Genomic DNA, 15,745 nt, shown 5'->3' with positions numbered 1-15,745 from the left:
AGGGCAGGTTATCAGAAATAATTGAGTAGCAGCCAAACCCTAAAACTTATTGTTGCATGGAGCAACTCATCAGATTAACAAGTATGAAACATGTTTTCCTTCTCGATGCTTATCAAGTATGCCGTCTCAAGCCATGGGTATACAACATAATTTCATTTGGGGGAAAAATCACTACAGTGTTGATTTGTTATATTACTTGTGTAATGCCCTTTTAATAAATTGGTGCTGATGAAAGTCTGAAAAGTAATAGGTTAACGCAGCCTGAATAACAATGCCATTGTTAGTTATAGTTTATTTGCTTCATTTTGTGTAAGAACCTCCAGTGCAATCATGATTTAGCACTTGAATTCATCTGTGCATTTTAAGCGTCTCTTCTCCTCTCTGGATTTGCTCATAAATGCCATTAATATCATTTTGGGTTGTGTGTCTGCGTATAGAAAACTCTGCAGAGCTTCTTAAATTGTAGTAGATCAGTTACTCTAAACAGAATTCACTTCAGAGATGACATCGTTAGACAGTGCCTGAGACTTAGCAGCATAGTGGATCATAATCTATGGTATCGATCATTTAAAAGAGAACAGACTAGGTGGGAGGGAGACACAAGAGGGAGGAGATATGGGGGTATATGTATATGTATAGCTGATTCACTTTGTTATAAAACAGAAACTAACACACCATTGTAAAGCAATTATACTCCAATAAAGATGTTAAAAAAAAAAGAGAACAGACTAAATTTGACCTTGGCTAAAAATGCCAGTTAAAGTAACATAGTCCATGTAAAATATCTCTTAATAGCTGATCACACAGTGAAAGAACACTAAGTACAAAATTAATGTTGTTCTTCACTGTACTTTATTTTTACTAAATATGGGTTTGTCTTTTAGTCCCCTGCAGTGGCAATTTCACTCAACGGAGAGGTACAATTTTATCCCCTGGCTACCCTGAACCGTATGGTAACAACTTAAACTGTATATGGAAGATCATAGTTACAGAGGGATCAGGAATTCAGGTAAGTTCTCAAAGCCCAGAATCTACTAACAAAGCTTGTGTCCATGGGTTTTTCCTTTCTTTTTTTCCCCTTTTTGTATTGGTTATTCTAAATACATAAACCATAACCTGTTTCTCTTTTCTTACCATTTCTACAGAGTGTTTCTAATCATATTTCTGCATTTGAAATAAAAATGATAGACTTTTAGAATAAAATCTATCAGAAATGCTATTTGTAGAAGTTTTTGGATGTCACTTCCATGATCTATTTTCCTTGGTTTCGCTATTCTCTTACATGTATAGTTTTAATTTCATGAAAACCCTATTGGACTAGTCTAATTTTATTAAGCAAAAAATAAATATTAAGTTACTATTATTGTTTGGTAGATTCAAGTCATCAGTTTTGCCACCGAGCAGAACTGGGACTCTCTTGAGATCTACGACGGCGGTGATGTGACTGCACCGAGACTAGGAAGTTTTTCAGGTAAGATGGCACTGACCCCCTTGTTTCTGTGAATCGGAATCATCAGACACTGGCAAACTGCAAGAGAACACTCAATGCTGACATTTCTCTCGGAGGCTCTTCTATATACATAACAGTTTCTCTAGTGTTGGGAGTCTTAGAACAAGAGCACCAAAACGCAGGTGTGAAGGAGAAAGCTTTGTCGTCCATGAGCAGGAGGGCTGATGTGAAGGCAGCGGGTCACTTTGTCGGACCCCCGAGCTGGGAAGAAAGAGTGGGTTATTACCCTGTGGACCCAACAGGGTGTCTCACTGAAGTTAATTGTGTGAGGCGGGGGGGATGAACTTCAGATTGGCTGATTTTCCTTTTCTCATATGCGTGTTGGACGTGTTTGGCACAATTGGGGACCACGTAAGGAGGTGGTGGAGCAAGGGGGTAGGGGTACAGATGGAAGGTTGGGGACACACGTGAGAACTGAGAACATAAGTAAACAAATGGAGGACGATGTGAACTGGCTTTCTCAATGACTGAGAAGGGAGTTGGAAACATGGAAATGAGGAAGGCTGGCATGGAGCTGGTTGTGACGGATTTGAATTCGAGATATTGGTGTGAACTCATGGTCTTCATATGGATAGCTGTAGGCATAGAGGAAAATATACGTGTGGATGTGGATGTGTGTGTGTGTGTACGTATTTCCTACCTCTGTCTTTTGAGAGGTGTAAAACAATAACCCCAGTAGCCATGAACCCACCTCATACCCAATTCTAGGTTTCTAGGTATCACTTTACATACCATTCTCCCTTAAAGGAGCTAGTGCTTCTTGGGGAGTTGCTGACTCCAAGGCTCTGATGGGAAAAGCACACATGAGGAACCATTTCGTATAAAATAGAAATGTATGGATCCATACTGATGTAAATAGATACATGCGTGGACGGAATGAGTGAAAGAGAAAGCCTTCCCTTGCAGGATCCAAACTAATAAATCTAGAAGGAGATGGAATTAGAGAATCACCGTTTGGCAACCATTAGGACAGTAAATGACTCACATTGGAACATCAGTGAATGCTAAAACTAGTGTGTGAGATTTCGGTGAGGAACAGAGAGCCACAGTCTCAGTGCGTCTCCCCACCTAGTCCTCATTCACTGCAAAGGAGGAAAGAAGTAACTCAAGAGTCGAGAAGCCTGGCAGACACCACCTTCCTCAGGCAGTCATGTTAAGATCTCCAGTATCAGGACACCTGTGCATTGGTGAACTGATAAACCTGCTCTCAAAACAAACATATGAACAAAAAAGCTTGATTTGGCTTAGAATTGCAGTTGCTGTGGTGTGTGAATACCCCCACCAGGGCTGATTTCAAACAACCAGCATGATGTCACTAAAAGCTGAGTTTGAGAGGAAGTGCCCTGAATTAGCCTCTGGAAGCATCCCAAGGCAGCTCCCTCACACCCCTGAGAGCCAGCAAATATGGTGACCTCTGAAGAATACAGCATCACATTTTGATATTCTTGCCAAAAATGCATCACCATCTGAATCTAGTCACAGAGAACATCAGACATTCTCTTTGGAGGTTATGTTGCTAAAGAAAAATCATTTTATTAAATGCCTTCATCTTTTTTGGAGGACTGGTTTTGAAGTTTGGCTGCACTGAGACTTACGGCAGTGAAAACATCTGATTTATTACTGCACAGCAGCCCTGCATGTTTTGTTTTGTTTTTTTTAAACTACTCACTCCCAATGTTTGGTAATGCCATTTTCTAAACTTACGTTCGAGTGTAGTCTCAGCTTAAATGTATATTGATATAATACTAAAATCGTGAGAACCCCCTATGTAAGCAACAACAACCACAAATCCTTTCAGGCATGCATTTGATTAATTTATAAAATGTTAAAGAAAAATATTTCACATGAGCAATTTTTATTAAGTTTTATCATGGTATAATTTGTAAAAATAATTTTTTGAATTATAATTTTCTAAAATAAAAATAGATTTTGAAAAATATTTTACACACAAAAAGTGGCTTGTGTCTTTCAAAAGTATCAAGTTCATGAAAGGGAAAGAAAGACTAAGAAACTATTCCAGACAAAAAAAACTGAAGGGAAGTAATCATGGATGGAGTACTTTTGCTAGAAAACCCATTATTGGCAGATTATCGAAATTCCAGTGATTTCTGTAGAATACATGGTACTGTTGCATCTGTGTTAGATTTTTTTGTCTTTGTTTTTGGGTTTTTTTTAGAACTGCTCTGTTTGAAGAAATGCACAGTGAGTTTTTATAAGAAATGAGTCATCATGTCTACAACTTGCTCACAGAGGGTTTAGAATAAAATAATTTTACACACATATATATTGTGGAAACATAGACATAGATATCATTATTATGTAATATATGGCCAGATAGTGGGTATATGGGAGTTTTCTGTACTATATTTGCAATTTTAAGTTAAAAATTATTTAAAATATTTTAAAAGGAGTCTTTTTTTAACTTTATATGGAAGAAATGACACGTCAGCCATGAAATCTGAATATGTTTTAAAATGTTTAAAATATGTTTTACACTTTTTTGTTCCTATGATACTTTCAAAATATTTACAGAGGAGAATCTGAACCCATTTTAAAAGTTAGTTGTTGACTGAAAACAAACAAGAATGGGTAGTTGTTAGAGGTACATATTTCCGGAAAAATGATTGACTGACTTCTTGAATAAATTCAAGTTTCTGATTTTCCTTTCCTGTCTGGATAGCCATGTGTATGTAGGACTCACATTGTAAGCCATTTAAAATCGTTTTGGGAAGCAGACAGCTTATAAATTTTAAGTGGATAAGACAGAGCAAAATTCATACCAATTTGTAGCTGACAATCGGGATTAAGGGAAAGTAAATATCCGTGTGCTGCGAGTGGAGTCTGCAGAGCTGTAATGCAATTTCTCAGCTTTCTGTGTGGGCGGTTCTATCTAGGTCACAGTGAGACAATGCGATCAAAAGTATTCTGCCTGTGGCAACAGTTTTTAAAACTCTCTCAGTTGCACTTTGAACGGTGGGAATAAGCTTCTGAGAGTCCATTGTGAGCGGAGCCCTAAGCGGGAGCCCCTGCAGGGACGCGCAGGGCGGGGCTCTCTGTGGCCGAGGCAGGTGCCGGCCGCCTAGCGCCCTCCCAGCGCGCCCAGCACGCCTCATAGGCCACCTGGGGCATTGAGATCCAGCATCTTTCATAGGAAAACAAATGACTACATTTCATCACAGAAGTACAAACAGTACTGTCGTTCGTGAATTTACTTGCTGCAATTAATAACATTTAGACGGGACGTGATAATCCACAGAGCACTTTCACACACACAGCACATGTAGGACTCACATATAAGGGATGTACTATTATCTTTATTTTACAGAATTAGAACATATTCAGATGTTTTCAGTGACAGAACTGATTTGTGTCAGAGTCGGGAGTGGAAGCAGTTTTTCTGATTCCACTGTAACACAGTTAGGGAAGATAAACAAAAAGTCAAAAGTGTGTGTTGAGTACCTGTGTGTGGAAATGACTTGACTGGGGGCTGGAGGCTATTAAATACACCGATGACCTGAAGTTACAGGTAAAACCAGGCAGAAAGTAGTACAGGTGCTATAATTAAAACTTACCTGGTTAGATAACATTGTTCTTTCTGCAGACATTATCCAAATATACAGAAATAATACATGAGTGAGAGGACAGCAAACGTAATACAATTTGAACAAAAATGGGTTAAAACTGGAGTTTTTGGTGGATGTCTCCTTCTTGTCTTAAGGTCACTTTGCAACATTCCCCTATCTGCACTCCATTAGCTATTAATTAGTTTCAAGGAATAATCTCTCTTTATATGTGTCTGCCGACCAGAAGGAATAGGCTATGTTTCCCCCTCCATGACTGTGCAATTAAAAAAAGTCTATGTATGTATGTATGTATCTGTCTTCATCCATCAAACCAAGGTCAGATAACACAAAGTCTATGTATGTATGTATCTATCTATCTATCTATCTTCATCCATCAAACCAAGGTCAGATAACAAACCAAGGTCAGATAACAAAGGTCAGATAACAAACCAAGGTCATTTTCTAAATGTTTATCATTCAGCAAACATTAAGAGTGTCTTATAGTGAATTGTATGCTAACGGTTCTGCTCCGAAAAGACCCCCACCTCCCAGAGACAGCCCCACCTTGGTAGGCAGGGGAAATGGATTGAGACACCCCCCAAATCTCAAGTGGGGAATCCAGCTTCCAAAGAATTTACACACGTGTGGGCATACACATGCGCCCACACACACACACAGAGTCTTCAAGGAGTGGACCTGGTGTTTTCTTTTGTCCTCCATTTATCACTGTTCTTCTTCCAAAACAGTCTAGTAACACTCTTTATACTGATTGGCCAAAGACACAGTCAGTATACGCATTACTAGTTAAAGCACATCTTCAAACTGAGGGTGAAACTATAAACCCAAAGAGTTTTTAAGAGACTCTACATGCTGATCCAAGGTCAAGAAGTCCTTAGTATATTTTTAGAATATATTTTTAGGAATCAGTAAAAACTCATTGGCATTTGGAATAGGATATTTTATTGGGGTGTTATTTGCATCTCACTCCACTGGTATTTTTCCCACCCTCATTCCATGAGAGAGCCAGGTCTTTGCTTGTGCCTTGGCCTAGATGGAGAAAACCCTCTCCTCCCTCTGCTCTTGCAAGAATCTCAGCTTTTGAAAGCAGAGGGGGCGGTGATGAAGTGCTTGAGGAGACTGACAGTAAAGACGGTTAGAGAGTTCCCCAGGCCTGGGCTCCCTCTGGGAATTTAAGTTATCATTGAATTCCTGCAGGGTCACATGGAGGTGGCAGGACCTCAGAAGGACGGTGGTAGCCTGATGCACTTAGAAAGGCCGAGAGCATCTGTCAAAGGCCTTGGAACTCCTGGGATCCAAGGGATCGTGTGAGCTTGGGGAATGAGCCCATGGGAAGTAAAAAACAGAGAACCCACAAGTCTGGGACTGTTTACCATCCTGGGGCAGGGAGGGCATCCCCAATAATGACATTTCGCAGGAGGAATCCTCAAAGCATATTGAAGTTGATTTGGAATTTTAATAAAATACATCTCTTGTACCCATGTCTAGAAATGAAATTTGTAAGAATTATGCATTCTTTGTAAAAAAATTATTTTGTGTGCAGAATAAGGACTGTGCAGGGAGAAGGCAGAAAGAACTTTGAAAATCAGTGGTGGCTATTTCAGACAAGAGCTGTAAGTGGCGACTGCTGTGAACATGAGGAGTAGCAGACCGATGGGAACCTTGGCGCTTCCATATTCTGTACGGCAACATCAGTCTGCCCATCGTCCTTAAGTATTTAATGAAGTTCAAGTCTTTGAGGCTCTATCCTAATCAGGGGAATCTCTGCTTTGCACCAGGTCAGAAAGTAATTGATTTGTGTGGAGAGGCTCATCTGGCTGGTAAACACGTATTTATTGAATGAATAAGTAAGAGGCTTAGTTTGAGAAGAGTGGAGATTTTTGAATGAGTAGGAATAAGAAAGGCAAAATGGATAGAGGAGAGGGAAAGAGCAACCCAGGCTACGATTATGGGAACACCTTGAACGGGAAAATGAGTTGTGAAATAGAGTAGTGAGAAGCAGCTAGAAATGCAGGTAGTAGTTAGATCAGGCAGGGTCTTTAGGTCAAATCAAGGAGGCTGAAATTTTATCCTAAGATGACCAGGAATCTAGGAGAACTGTAACATGACATAATCATGTGTCCACCTTAAAAAGAGCTTTCAGACTCCTGAGTGGAGAATGAATTGCATTGAGGCAACAGTAGATTCAGGAAACAAGTTAGGAGTGCGGTACTATCCCCTCATCCTGGGTAATAGCAGTGGTGGCTTGTGCTGGGATGACGGTGGTAAAGATGGAGGGATGGAGTGAGTGAAACCAAGAAGGATGGAGGAGGCTGGCTCGTTAGGGCCTGATGGCTGCCTGTAGGGCAGCACAGGTCACGGAGAGGGAGGGGACCTCTGATGGGAGGACTTCAGTGGGTGTTAACAGTGTGGATGGACGTGAGGACACAGGAGGTCAGCCAGGCTCTGCAGGGATGATTATGAGTTGAGTTGTGTTCACATCATCTTCCAAGAGCCTTTGACAACCAAGTGATGGGACGGATGGCTGGAGTCCTTACCTGGAGTCATTGGTTTAATTACAGCTGTCAGAGGATCTTAGAATCATTTAAGCAGAGAGTGAAGGGTGACAAAGGATATTATCCTTGCAATATTCTTCATCTGTCTTGGATAATTATCAGTTTATTTCCTTGTTTTGTTATTTAAAGTTATATTTCTTTCTTTATATGTTAGCATCATCTTCATCTAGTAATTTGCCTGCACCATGATGAGTTTTACGTGATGGATATTTCCTTCACATATAGAAAGTGTGTACTTATTCAGAGAATGATTTGAATACAGTAGAATATCAAGCATGTACCCTTTAGGTAAAAAGGGATTTAAGCTAGCTTATTGTTTTCCCATATTATAATACATTCCGACCACACGTTTTACACTTCTGGCTGATGAACACGTGCGTTTCCTCGGCACCTTGGGTACCATGGCTTTTTTGTCACCCTGGTCCTCAGCATCACTAAATCTCCTGATTTGTCAGCTGCTATAATGTAGGTTAGAACATTTTAATTAAACGAGGCATTATGTAAAATAAACCTGTATTTTCCTTTCCATGTGTGTTTCATTGAAATCATTTGCAGACCTCAGAACATTATTCAGTACGAGTCACACAGGGATAGAGAAGAGAATATATAGTCAAAAGCAACCTCTTCTGGATAATATATTGCATCAGATCTACAGTCTAACTGCTTCCCCAACCTCCGTACGACTTGCATGTTGAGACTTTGTCCCCTTGTTCATGACAAGTAAAAAAAAAAAAAGCAAATGGTTATGTTGATAAAAAAAAGCAATGTGAAGAATCAAATGGATGGTAAAGCATAAAAATTTGTGTGTTTTCACTGATATGATAAAGAGATGTGACATCTGCCTGAGGAGGGCAAAGAAAACGTGGAATTTCTTACTGGACCTGGAAGAAGAGAGTGGCTAAAAGTATAACCATCAAAGCCAATACTTGAGTTAAATATGTGACGATCAGACAAGTTAAAGGGATCTGTAAACCTAAACAAATATCCTCAGTGACTTTTTTTGAAGTATAGTTGACTTAAAACATTGTGTTTCAGGTGTGCAGCAAAGTGATTCTGTTAAATATGTATATATTTTCAGATGATTTTTCCATTATAATCTGAAAATTATAAGTTATTATAAGTTATTACAAGTTAATGAATATAGTCCCTGTGCTCTACAGTAAATCCTTGTGTTTATCTATTTTATATACAGCGGTGTGCATCTACTAATCCCAAACTCTTAATTTATCCATCCCTCCCTCCCTCCCTCTCCCCTTAGGTAACCATGAGTTTGTTTTCTATGCCTGTGAGTCTGTTTCTGTTTTGTAAATAGATTCATTTGTATTATATTTTAGATTTCACATATAAGTGATATCCTATAACATTTGTCTTTCTCTAACATATATCACTTAGTATGATATTCTTACTGATTTTATAATGCGAAGAGTGAACGCATCACTGATGTTAAAGCTCAACCTGCATCACTTCTCACAGGTACCACGGTGCCAGCACTGCTCAACAGCACATCCAATCAACTCTACCTGCATTTCCAGTCGGATATCAGCGTGGCAGCTGCTGGCTTCCACCTGGAATACAAAAGTAAGGTCACCCGTTTCTGCATCTGGCTTTCACTGGGATATTGAGTAATTTTCTTAAAGGGAAAATAGATCCCTGCCCTTAGTACACAGTGAAATTTTATTCTAAAACTATGTTTGGAAGTTCCACGAACTTGGGTGTTACAAAACCGATCTCTATGAACTATGTTACTGTTAATGTTATATAATTTTATAACAATTATAATGTTTATAATATAACAATTTATAATATAATTTATATTATAATTTATAATATATATTATATATTTATAATATAATATATATAATTATAATATATTGAACTATATTTTTATTATATATTATAATTATATTATGAAAGACAATAGGGAAATGAAGAATTTAGCATCTGGAATAATTAGATAAAACATCGACTATGCTTTCAGGTTGTTTGTGTTAAAAAAGTACAAAATAACCATTTGTAATATTACTAGTTTTCTTGTGAGTGATAGCAGATATTCATGTAAGTTTCCAAAAATGTAGAAAGTCATAATTTCCAAATAGACTGTGGTCATAAGCCCTTTCTATTTCTAGTCTCAGAGGCTGGTAGAATCAGACTCGCAAAGAGCAGCCACTTTAGTGCCTGCCTTTGTGTATTATTCATTTTAATTGGAAGAAGGTAATGCAAAGTAGATGCTAACCTTTTAAAAATGGATGTGAGACTGAGTTAATAGTCTGATAAATGGGATGACAAAGGTCAAATTCACAAATCTTCTTTGGCGTTTGATTATGCAGGTAAACCTTATAAAAGTGAAATAAGAATTTCCAATGAGAGTAAAGTTTATTTTAGGACATGTTTTCAAGCACTAAAAATGCTTAATGTTGATATTCATCTCCTTTAATAAGCAGTTGCAAATAAGCAAATACATGGATAAGCTTTAATAAGTGATCCTTTGAATTGAAATAAACAGTTTGCTGGGATGTAAATGCATGCATGTTTTTGAAAGGCCAGGTTTCCAGCTGATGATAAATATTCTGAACCAGACACAAATGACAGGGCTGTTTCGCATTCCGGTTAAATTTCCCTACTTATTACAGACATTTGTATGCAAGTTTATTCCAATTTATTTGAATAGGACTACTTTAGTGACAGCGTAAAATGATACTATGGATGCTATTTATGTAGGATATGTCTGGAAAAATCTGCTACTTTGATACATTTTGTGAACATCTGTAGATACGAAACTATAAACCTTATTTATGATAGTGTTAATAAATTCACTAATATTTTTAGCAGTGTTAGAATTGATGAATGTGCTTATTTCTTCCTCTCAAAGTTATCTTGTGGCTTCTGGCTCTTCACTCACTCCTTATAGAAAGAGGTGCTAGTAAAATAATTAGTCTATAATTACTGTGTATGATTATCTGTGTACTTACACAGACTTCAGCTCCAACAATATAGTAATTACCTACATTTCACTTTATTCTCAGCTGATAAAATTCATTAAAAGAGAGATGAACATATTTCTTACTGAAATTAATCTTGTTCAAGAATCTTAAGGCCTTGTTTCATTACTTAATGTATTTAGTTTTTACTTGGCCACACGGAATGCTACGTTTTCATTTGTGATTTTCTTTTCGGAGTGGTTGTTTTCGGACGCTAACAGCATTCTGAGGTTCATGGCATTACCTTCCATGTACTTAGAGGCAGTCATTTCTCTGTTCTAATTCTTTGTGTCAGTTTAAAATTTGGATTATACAAAGTGTTGGTAGAATTAATCTTATTAAGGTGAACACTAAACAGCAGAAGGACTGTTGAAGTAAGTTTTCAAAAGATTATCTAATATTCTTAATCTATTAACATATTTTTGCATCAACCTTAAAATGTGTATTGCCAATCCACATGTCTCTAAATTCAGAATTTTTGCTACAATAAGTATCCATGTAATAATAGTAAAAACAACAAGCACACATTTATGCCTGGTCCTGCCCTAAACGTGTTACGGCTGCTTACTCATTTGTCCTCAAAAAACACCATTTCTGAGGTATGCTCAGTTTTTAAAGGAGAAGGAACAGAACCTCACATGTGTTCAGCCTGCCCAGGTCAGAGTCAGACTGCTAACGACTTACAGAATGAACACAGGTAGACACAGATGTGTTTCATCACAAATGCAGTTTACTGAGCACCTGTCCAAATATCCCAACTGTCCAATCAGAAAGAGCACACAGACTGCACTTCTTTACAGGTGGTGACACCACCTGTCACTAGTAGCTGAATGGCATGTGGAAGATAAAGAAGCTTAGGAGTCAGTCTTGGAGATCCAGTTCTAGATCCAGTTCTAGATCCAGCTCTGGCCCTAAAACCTGAGCTGTATGGCAAGTCCACGCCTGCTTCCATCTGAGGAGTCTGAGTTTTCGCATATGGAGGTGAAGGCTAGGCCCTGTTAATTGTAACGGTCCATATTTCCAAACAAACACTGATAGGAACTTCTCAAACAAAAAACAAACACTTTATCTGAAGGGATGAGTTGTAAAATATTAATGATAGCGAAAGTGATTCCCAGGAGGTCCGGTGTGGTATGTGTGATCTAGATTCTCTGTGATCTTGTACGATCCAGCTAAAAGGTCAAAAGACCAGCATCTTTGAATGCTTCATACAAGCCTGTAGCCATCTAGCCAGCTTTTATATTATTGGACTTGATTGGAAACTTGAGTTAGGCAGCAGAAGGATACAAGCCTCACTCTTGCTCTGAGCTCCGATCTGAAGAAAAAGAACCAAACGAAAACTTTAGATTTCTGGGAACTTTAAATTATAGATATGGGAACGATGATGATGTTGGTTTATCTTGGAAAATACGAAATCTGACCTTGAGGTATATAGCGTGGAACCTGCTCCTGGGGAACAATATGGCAGTAACTGTTCTTGGATTCAACATGAAACAATATATACAGTCTTGCCTCAGTATCCGTGGGGCACTGGCTCCAGGAACCCCCCCCCCCACCGACTCCCCTCATGGATACCAGAATCCACAGGTTCTCTGGTCCCTTAAATGAAATGCTGTCGCATTTACACCTAACCTATGCACATTCTCTCATTTACTTTAAATCATCTCTAGATTACTTATAATAACTAATATGATGTAAATGCTACATAAATAGTTGTAAATAGAAAGGAAATACTATGTCAATTGTTGCCAACCTGCGTCAAATTCAAGTTTTGCTTTTTGGAACTTTCTGGAATGTGTTTTTTCAAAAATTTTTGAACCGTGGTTGGTTGAATCAACAGATTCAGAACCCATGGATACAGAGGCCAATTGTATACGTAAATATTTATAAACAACTTTATTTCAGTGGAATTTGGTGGGAGGAGGACAAATAAGATTAAACACATGAGCCCTGTTGGAGTGTTTGTACTGATCCTATTTGTATCTTGTTGATTTTTTCCCTCTTTTCCTGACAGCTTTTGGTTTAACTGAGTCTTTTTATTGCTTCAGTTTATCTCCACTATGGACTTATTAGATAAACTCTTAAAAATGTTAATGGTCTCCCTAGACAAGTTTAAAATATGCATCTTTAATGTAACACAGCTTACCTGCAAATAATATTATGTCACTTAATGGGTAGTGAAACTTACAGGCATATACTTCTAATTTCCTCTTTCCATCCTTTATGTTATTATTGTCTTACGTATTATTTTTACATGTTATAAAGCCCACAAAACATTTTTATTGTTTTTGCTTTAGATATTGATCTTTCAGAGTGGATAAAAATGAGAAAACTAAATATTTTATATTTACCTGTTTTTAGCATCTTTGGAGCTCTTTATTTCTTTGGGTGAATCCAAGTTTCTGTCTAAAATTTTTCTGTCTGAAGAACTCCTTTTGACTCTTCTTCTAGTGCAGGTCTGCAGACAATGAATTCTCCCAGCTTTTGTTTTTCTGAAAGTCATCATTTTACCTTCATTTTTGAAAGATATTTTGGCTGGGTGTAGAAATCTGGGTTGTAAGTTCTTTTCGGTATGTTAAAAATGCCACTTCATTGTCTTCTTATTTCATAGTTTGTGATGAGAAGTAAGCTGTATTTCTTATGGCTATGCATTTGTCCCTGTTCTCTGGCTTCCTTTAAGAATTTTTCTTTATTTTCATCAGGTAGACTATGGTATGTCTAGATGGATTTGTGTGTGTGTGTGTGTGTGTGTGTGTGTGTGTGCACACGTACGCATGCGCTTGATATTCATCCTGTTCAGGGTACACTTATATTCTTGGATCTAAAGTTTGATGTCTTTTAGTATTTATGAAAAATTGTTGACCATTATCATTACAAATATTTCTTTTCCCCCATTCTCTTTTCCTGTTTCTCTTGGGACTCTAATTACATATCAGGCCTGTTGATATTGTATCACAGTCCTTGTTCCTCAGTTCTGTTTTATTCACTCTTTTTTCTTTGTGTTCCAGTTTATGTAGTTGCTATTAACCTTTGATTCTCTGAATCTTTCCTCAGCTGTGTTAAGTCTGCTAATGAGTCTATTGAAATAATTCTTCATCTCTGATATTGTGTTTTGCCCCTTGAATTTCCACTTGATTCTTTCTTATAATTATTGTCTCTCGTCAGTAATTACTCCATCTCTTCATGCATGCTATCTTTTCCACTAGATCTTTTAACATATTTTTTATATTTAATATCCCTGTCTTATATTTCCACTATATGAGTATGCAGAGTCTGGTTACTTACTTCATCTCTAGGCAAAGGGTTGTTATTTCTTGAATATTTTATTAAAGGTGGACACCATGAGTAGAACCATAGAGATTGCGGTTAATATTTGTGCCTGGGAATGGGCACCACTTTTGTTAGCCTGTTGCATCAGTAGTTGCACTGGGTTTGAGTTTTGTTGTCGCTATGGTTACTTTCAGAGCATCAAATTCCTCAGTGGTGAGCTGGCACTGCCAAGTGCCTAACTGGGGGCTTTTTCTCAGTGTCATTACTCCACTCTGAGCTGTCAGTCCTCCCTAAACACCTTTTCAAAAGAGGTGGCATCTCCCCCAGTAGTAGACGCTGTTGCTTGTCACTCTGTGTTAAGCTTACACTGGAGTCAGAGTTGCTCTGTGATTCTCTTCCAGCCTAAGTCAAACCTTGAGAGTCTGCACAGAGTGGGGTAGGGTGTTCTCAGCATTCTTGCCCCCCCTCCCAAGGTCATCAGGGTCTACCTGTGGTTGGTCTTTGAGGAGCGTTTGCTGACTGTTCCCTAGTGCTAGAAGAGCACGGTCTTGGTGCTGATATAGCGTCTTAAGCTCATACTGGCTTTCCTGCCACACCCCACATGTAGACTTTCTTTTTTCGTACACCTTTCTCCAAGCTGCAGTGCCCCTTTTCCTGTGCCCTGGAGGGAACAGTTTTTGCTGCTCTTCCCCCAGTGGTTTAACACTTTTGTTTCCTAAAAGTGAAAGGGTTCGGGAAGTGCATCGGATTTCATGCCCCTCTCCACAGAAACATTGATATTTGGTGGTGGTAAGGGAGAGGCTCACTCCAGGCTCCTACCATGCCCCCAGTATCTCTCTTAATTAGTCAATGGAGGCATGTGGAAGGAAGGGCAGACTCCCCTCTGTCTGGGGCCCTGAGCTACTGGAGACCCATGCTCAGGTACGGGCCATTTGCTAAAACGATAGCTGATGTGTCATTGCCTGTGTGTGAGTTGGTCCTTTCTCTCCTGTGATCTGTCACAGTGACAGTTTGTGTGTCCTCCCTCTCCTTGTAGGCGCTAATCCTTTGGAACTGATGTCACCTGGGTACCTGAAACCTCAGCTCCCTGATGAGTTCAAGAAAGGTTATGATTTTATAGTTCAGATTTTTCTCATTGTTAAAGTGGGAGTGAGGTTGTATTTTACAGATTTCTATATCCCAAGTAGAAGTGGAAGTCTTTTTATGGGTTTTAAAATTGCTCTAGTTCAAGGCTGGATGAATACTAAAATTATTTATTTAGATTAACCATAGAGAAACTTTTCTTGAATGTCCAGTTTTTAAACAAAATTATCTATCCATCTATCTATAACTATCATCTATCTATCTAGTACACGTAACTTTAAAGTAGTGAGATAGGTTTCTTCATAACTGTGAACAAATTCAGAGATATTTACAGATAAATTATATAGAATTAAATGTAATATATATTTACATTACAAATACATTATTAGCAGAATAAACCCATCTAGTTGAGACAATCTCCCTTTAGAGGTTGCTTGAAATAGAAACTACTTATCTCTAGTTTTACACATAGCAGTGCTTGTTTAATAGTCACACTTTACATTACTAAAACCTTCTTTATTAAATTAGACTGGTATTGTGCCTGAGCTTACACATAGTTCTGTCTTGCTATGTTGGAAGGTACTTAATTTCTGGGTCTGCAGGGAACCATATAAGACCTCATCGAATGGCATCCATGCCGGATTAATGTCATAAACCCAATGAGTGTGTTTGACCTCAAGTGAAAGGCTTCTGCAATTATTCAAGCCTATTTAGTGCTGATATATGGCACTGAGTCCAAACAGCACCAAAATAATTCTATATATGAAA

General features: G+C 38.3%; 1 protein-coding gene across 1 annotated transcript in view; it reads left to right on the top strand.

Moving 5' to 3' along the window:
* The window catches only part of CSMD1 (CUB and Sushi multiple domains 1), a 1,828,277-nt gene that overhangs the window by 1,624,908 nt on the left and 187,624 nt on the right, over window positions 1-15,745 (top strand). Inside the window, exons 35-37 of the mRNA XM_057537433.1 lie at window positions 885-1,009; window positions 1,375-1,471; window positions 9,120-9,224. Of these exons, the coding sequence (XP_057393416.1) occupies window positions 885-1,009; window positions 1,375-1,471; window positions 9,120-9,224 (327 nt within the window). The remainder of the gene's footprint in view (window positions 1-884; window positions 1,010-1,374; window positions 1,472-9,119; window positions 9,225-15,745) is intronic.

The sequence above is a fragment of the Balaenoptera acutorostrata genome, chromosome 21 (assembly GCF_949987535.1).
Source record: "Balaenoptera acutorostrata chromosome 21, mBalAcu1.1, whole genome shotgun sequence".
In the NCBI taxonomy this organism is placed as follows: Eukaryota; Metazoa; Chordata; class Mammalia; order Artiodactyla; family Balaenopteridae; genus Balaenoptera; species Balaenoptera acutorostrata.
This window is presented reverse-complemented; position numbering and strand designations above follow the sequence as displayed.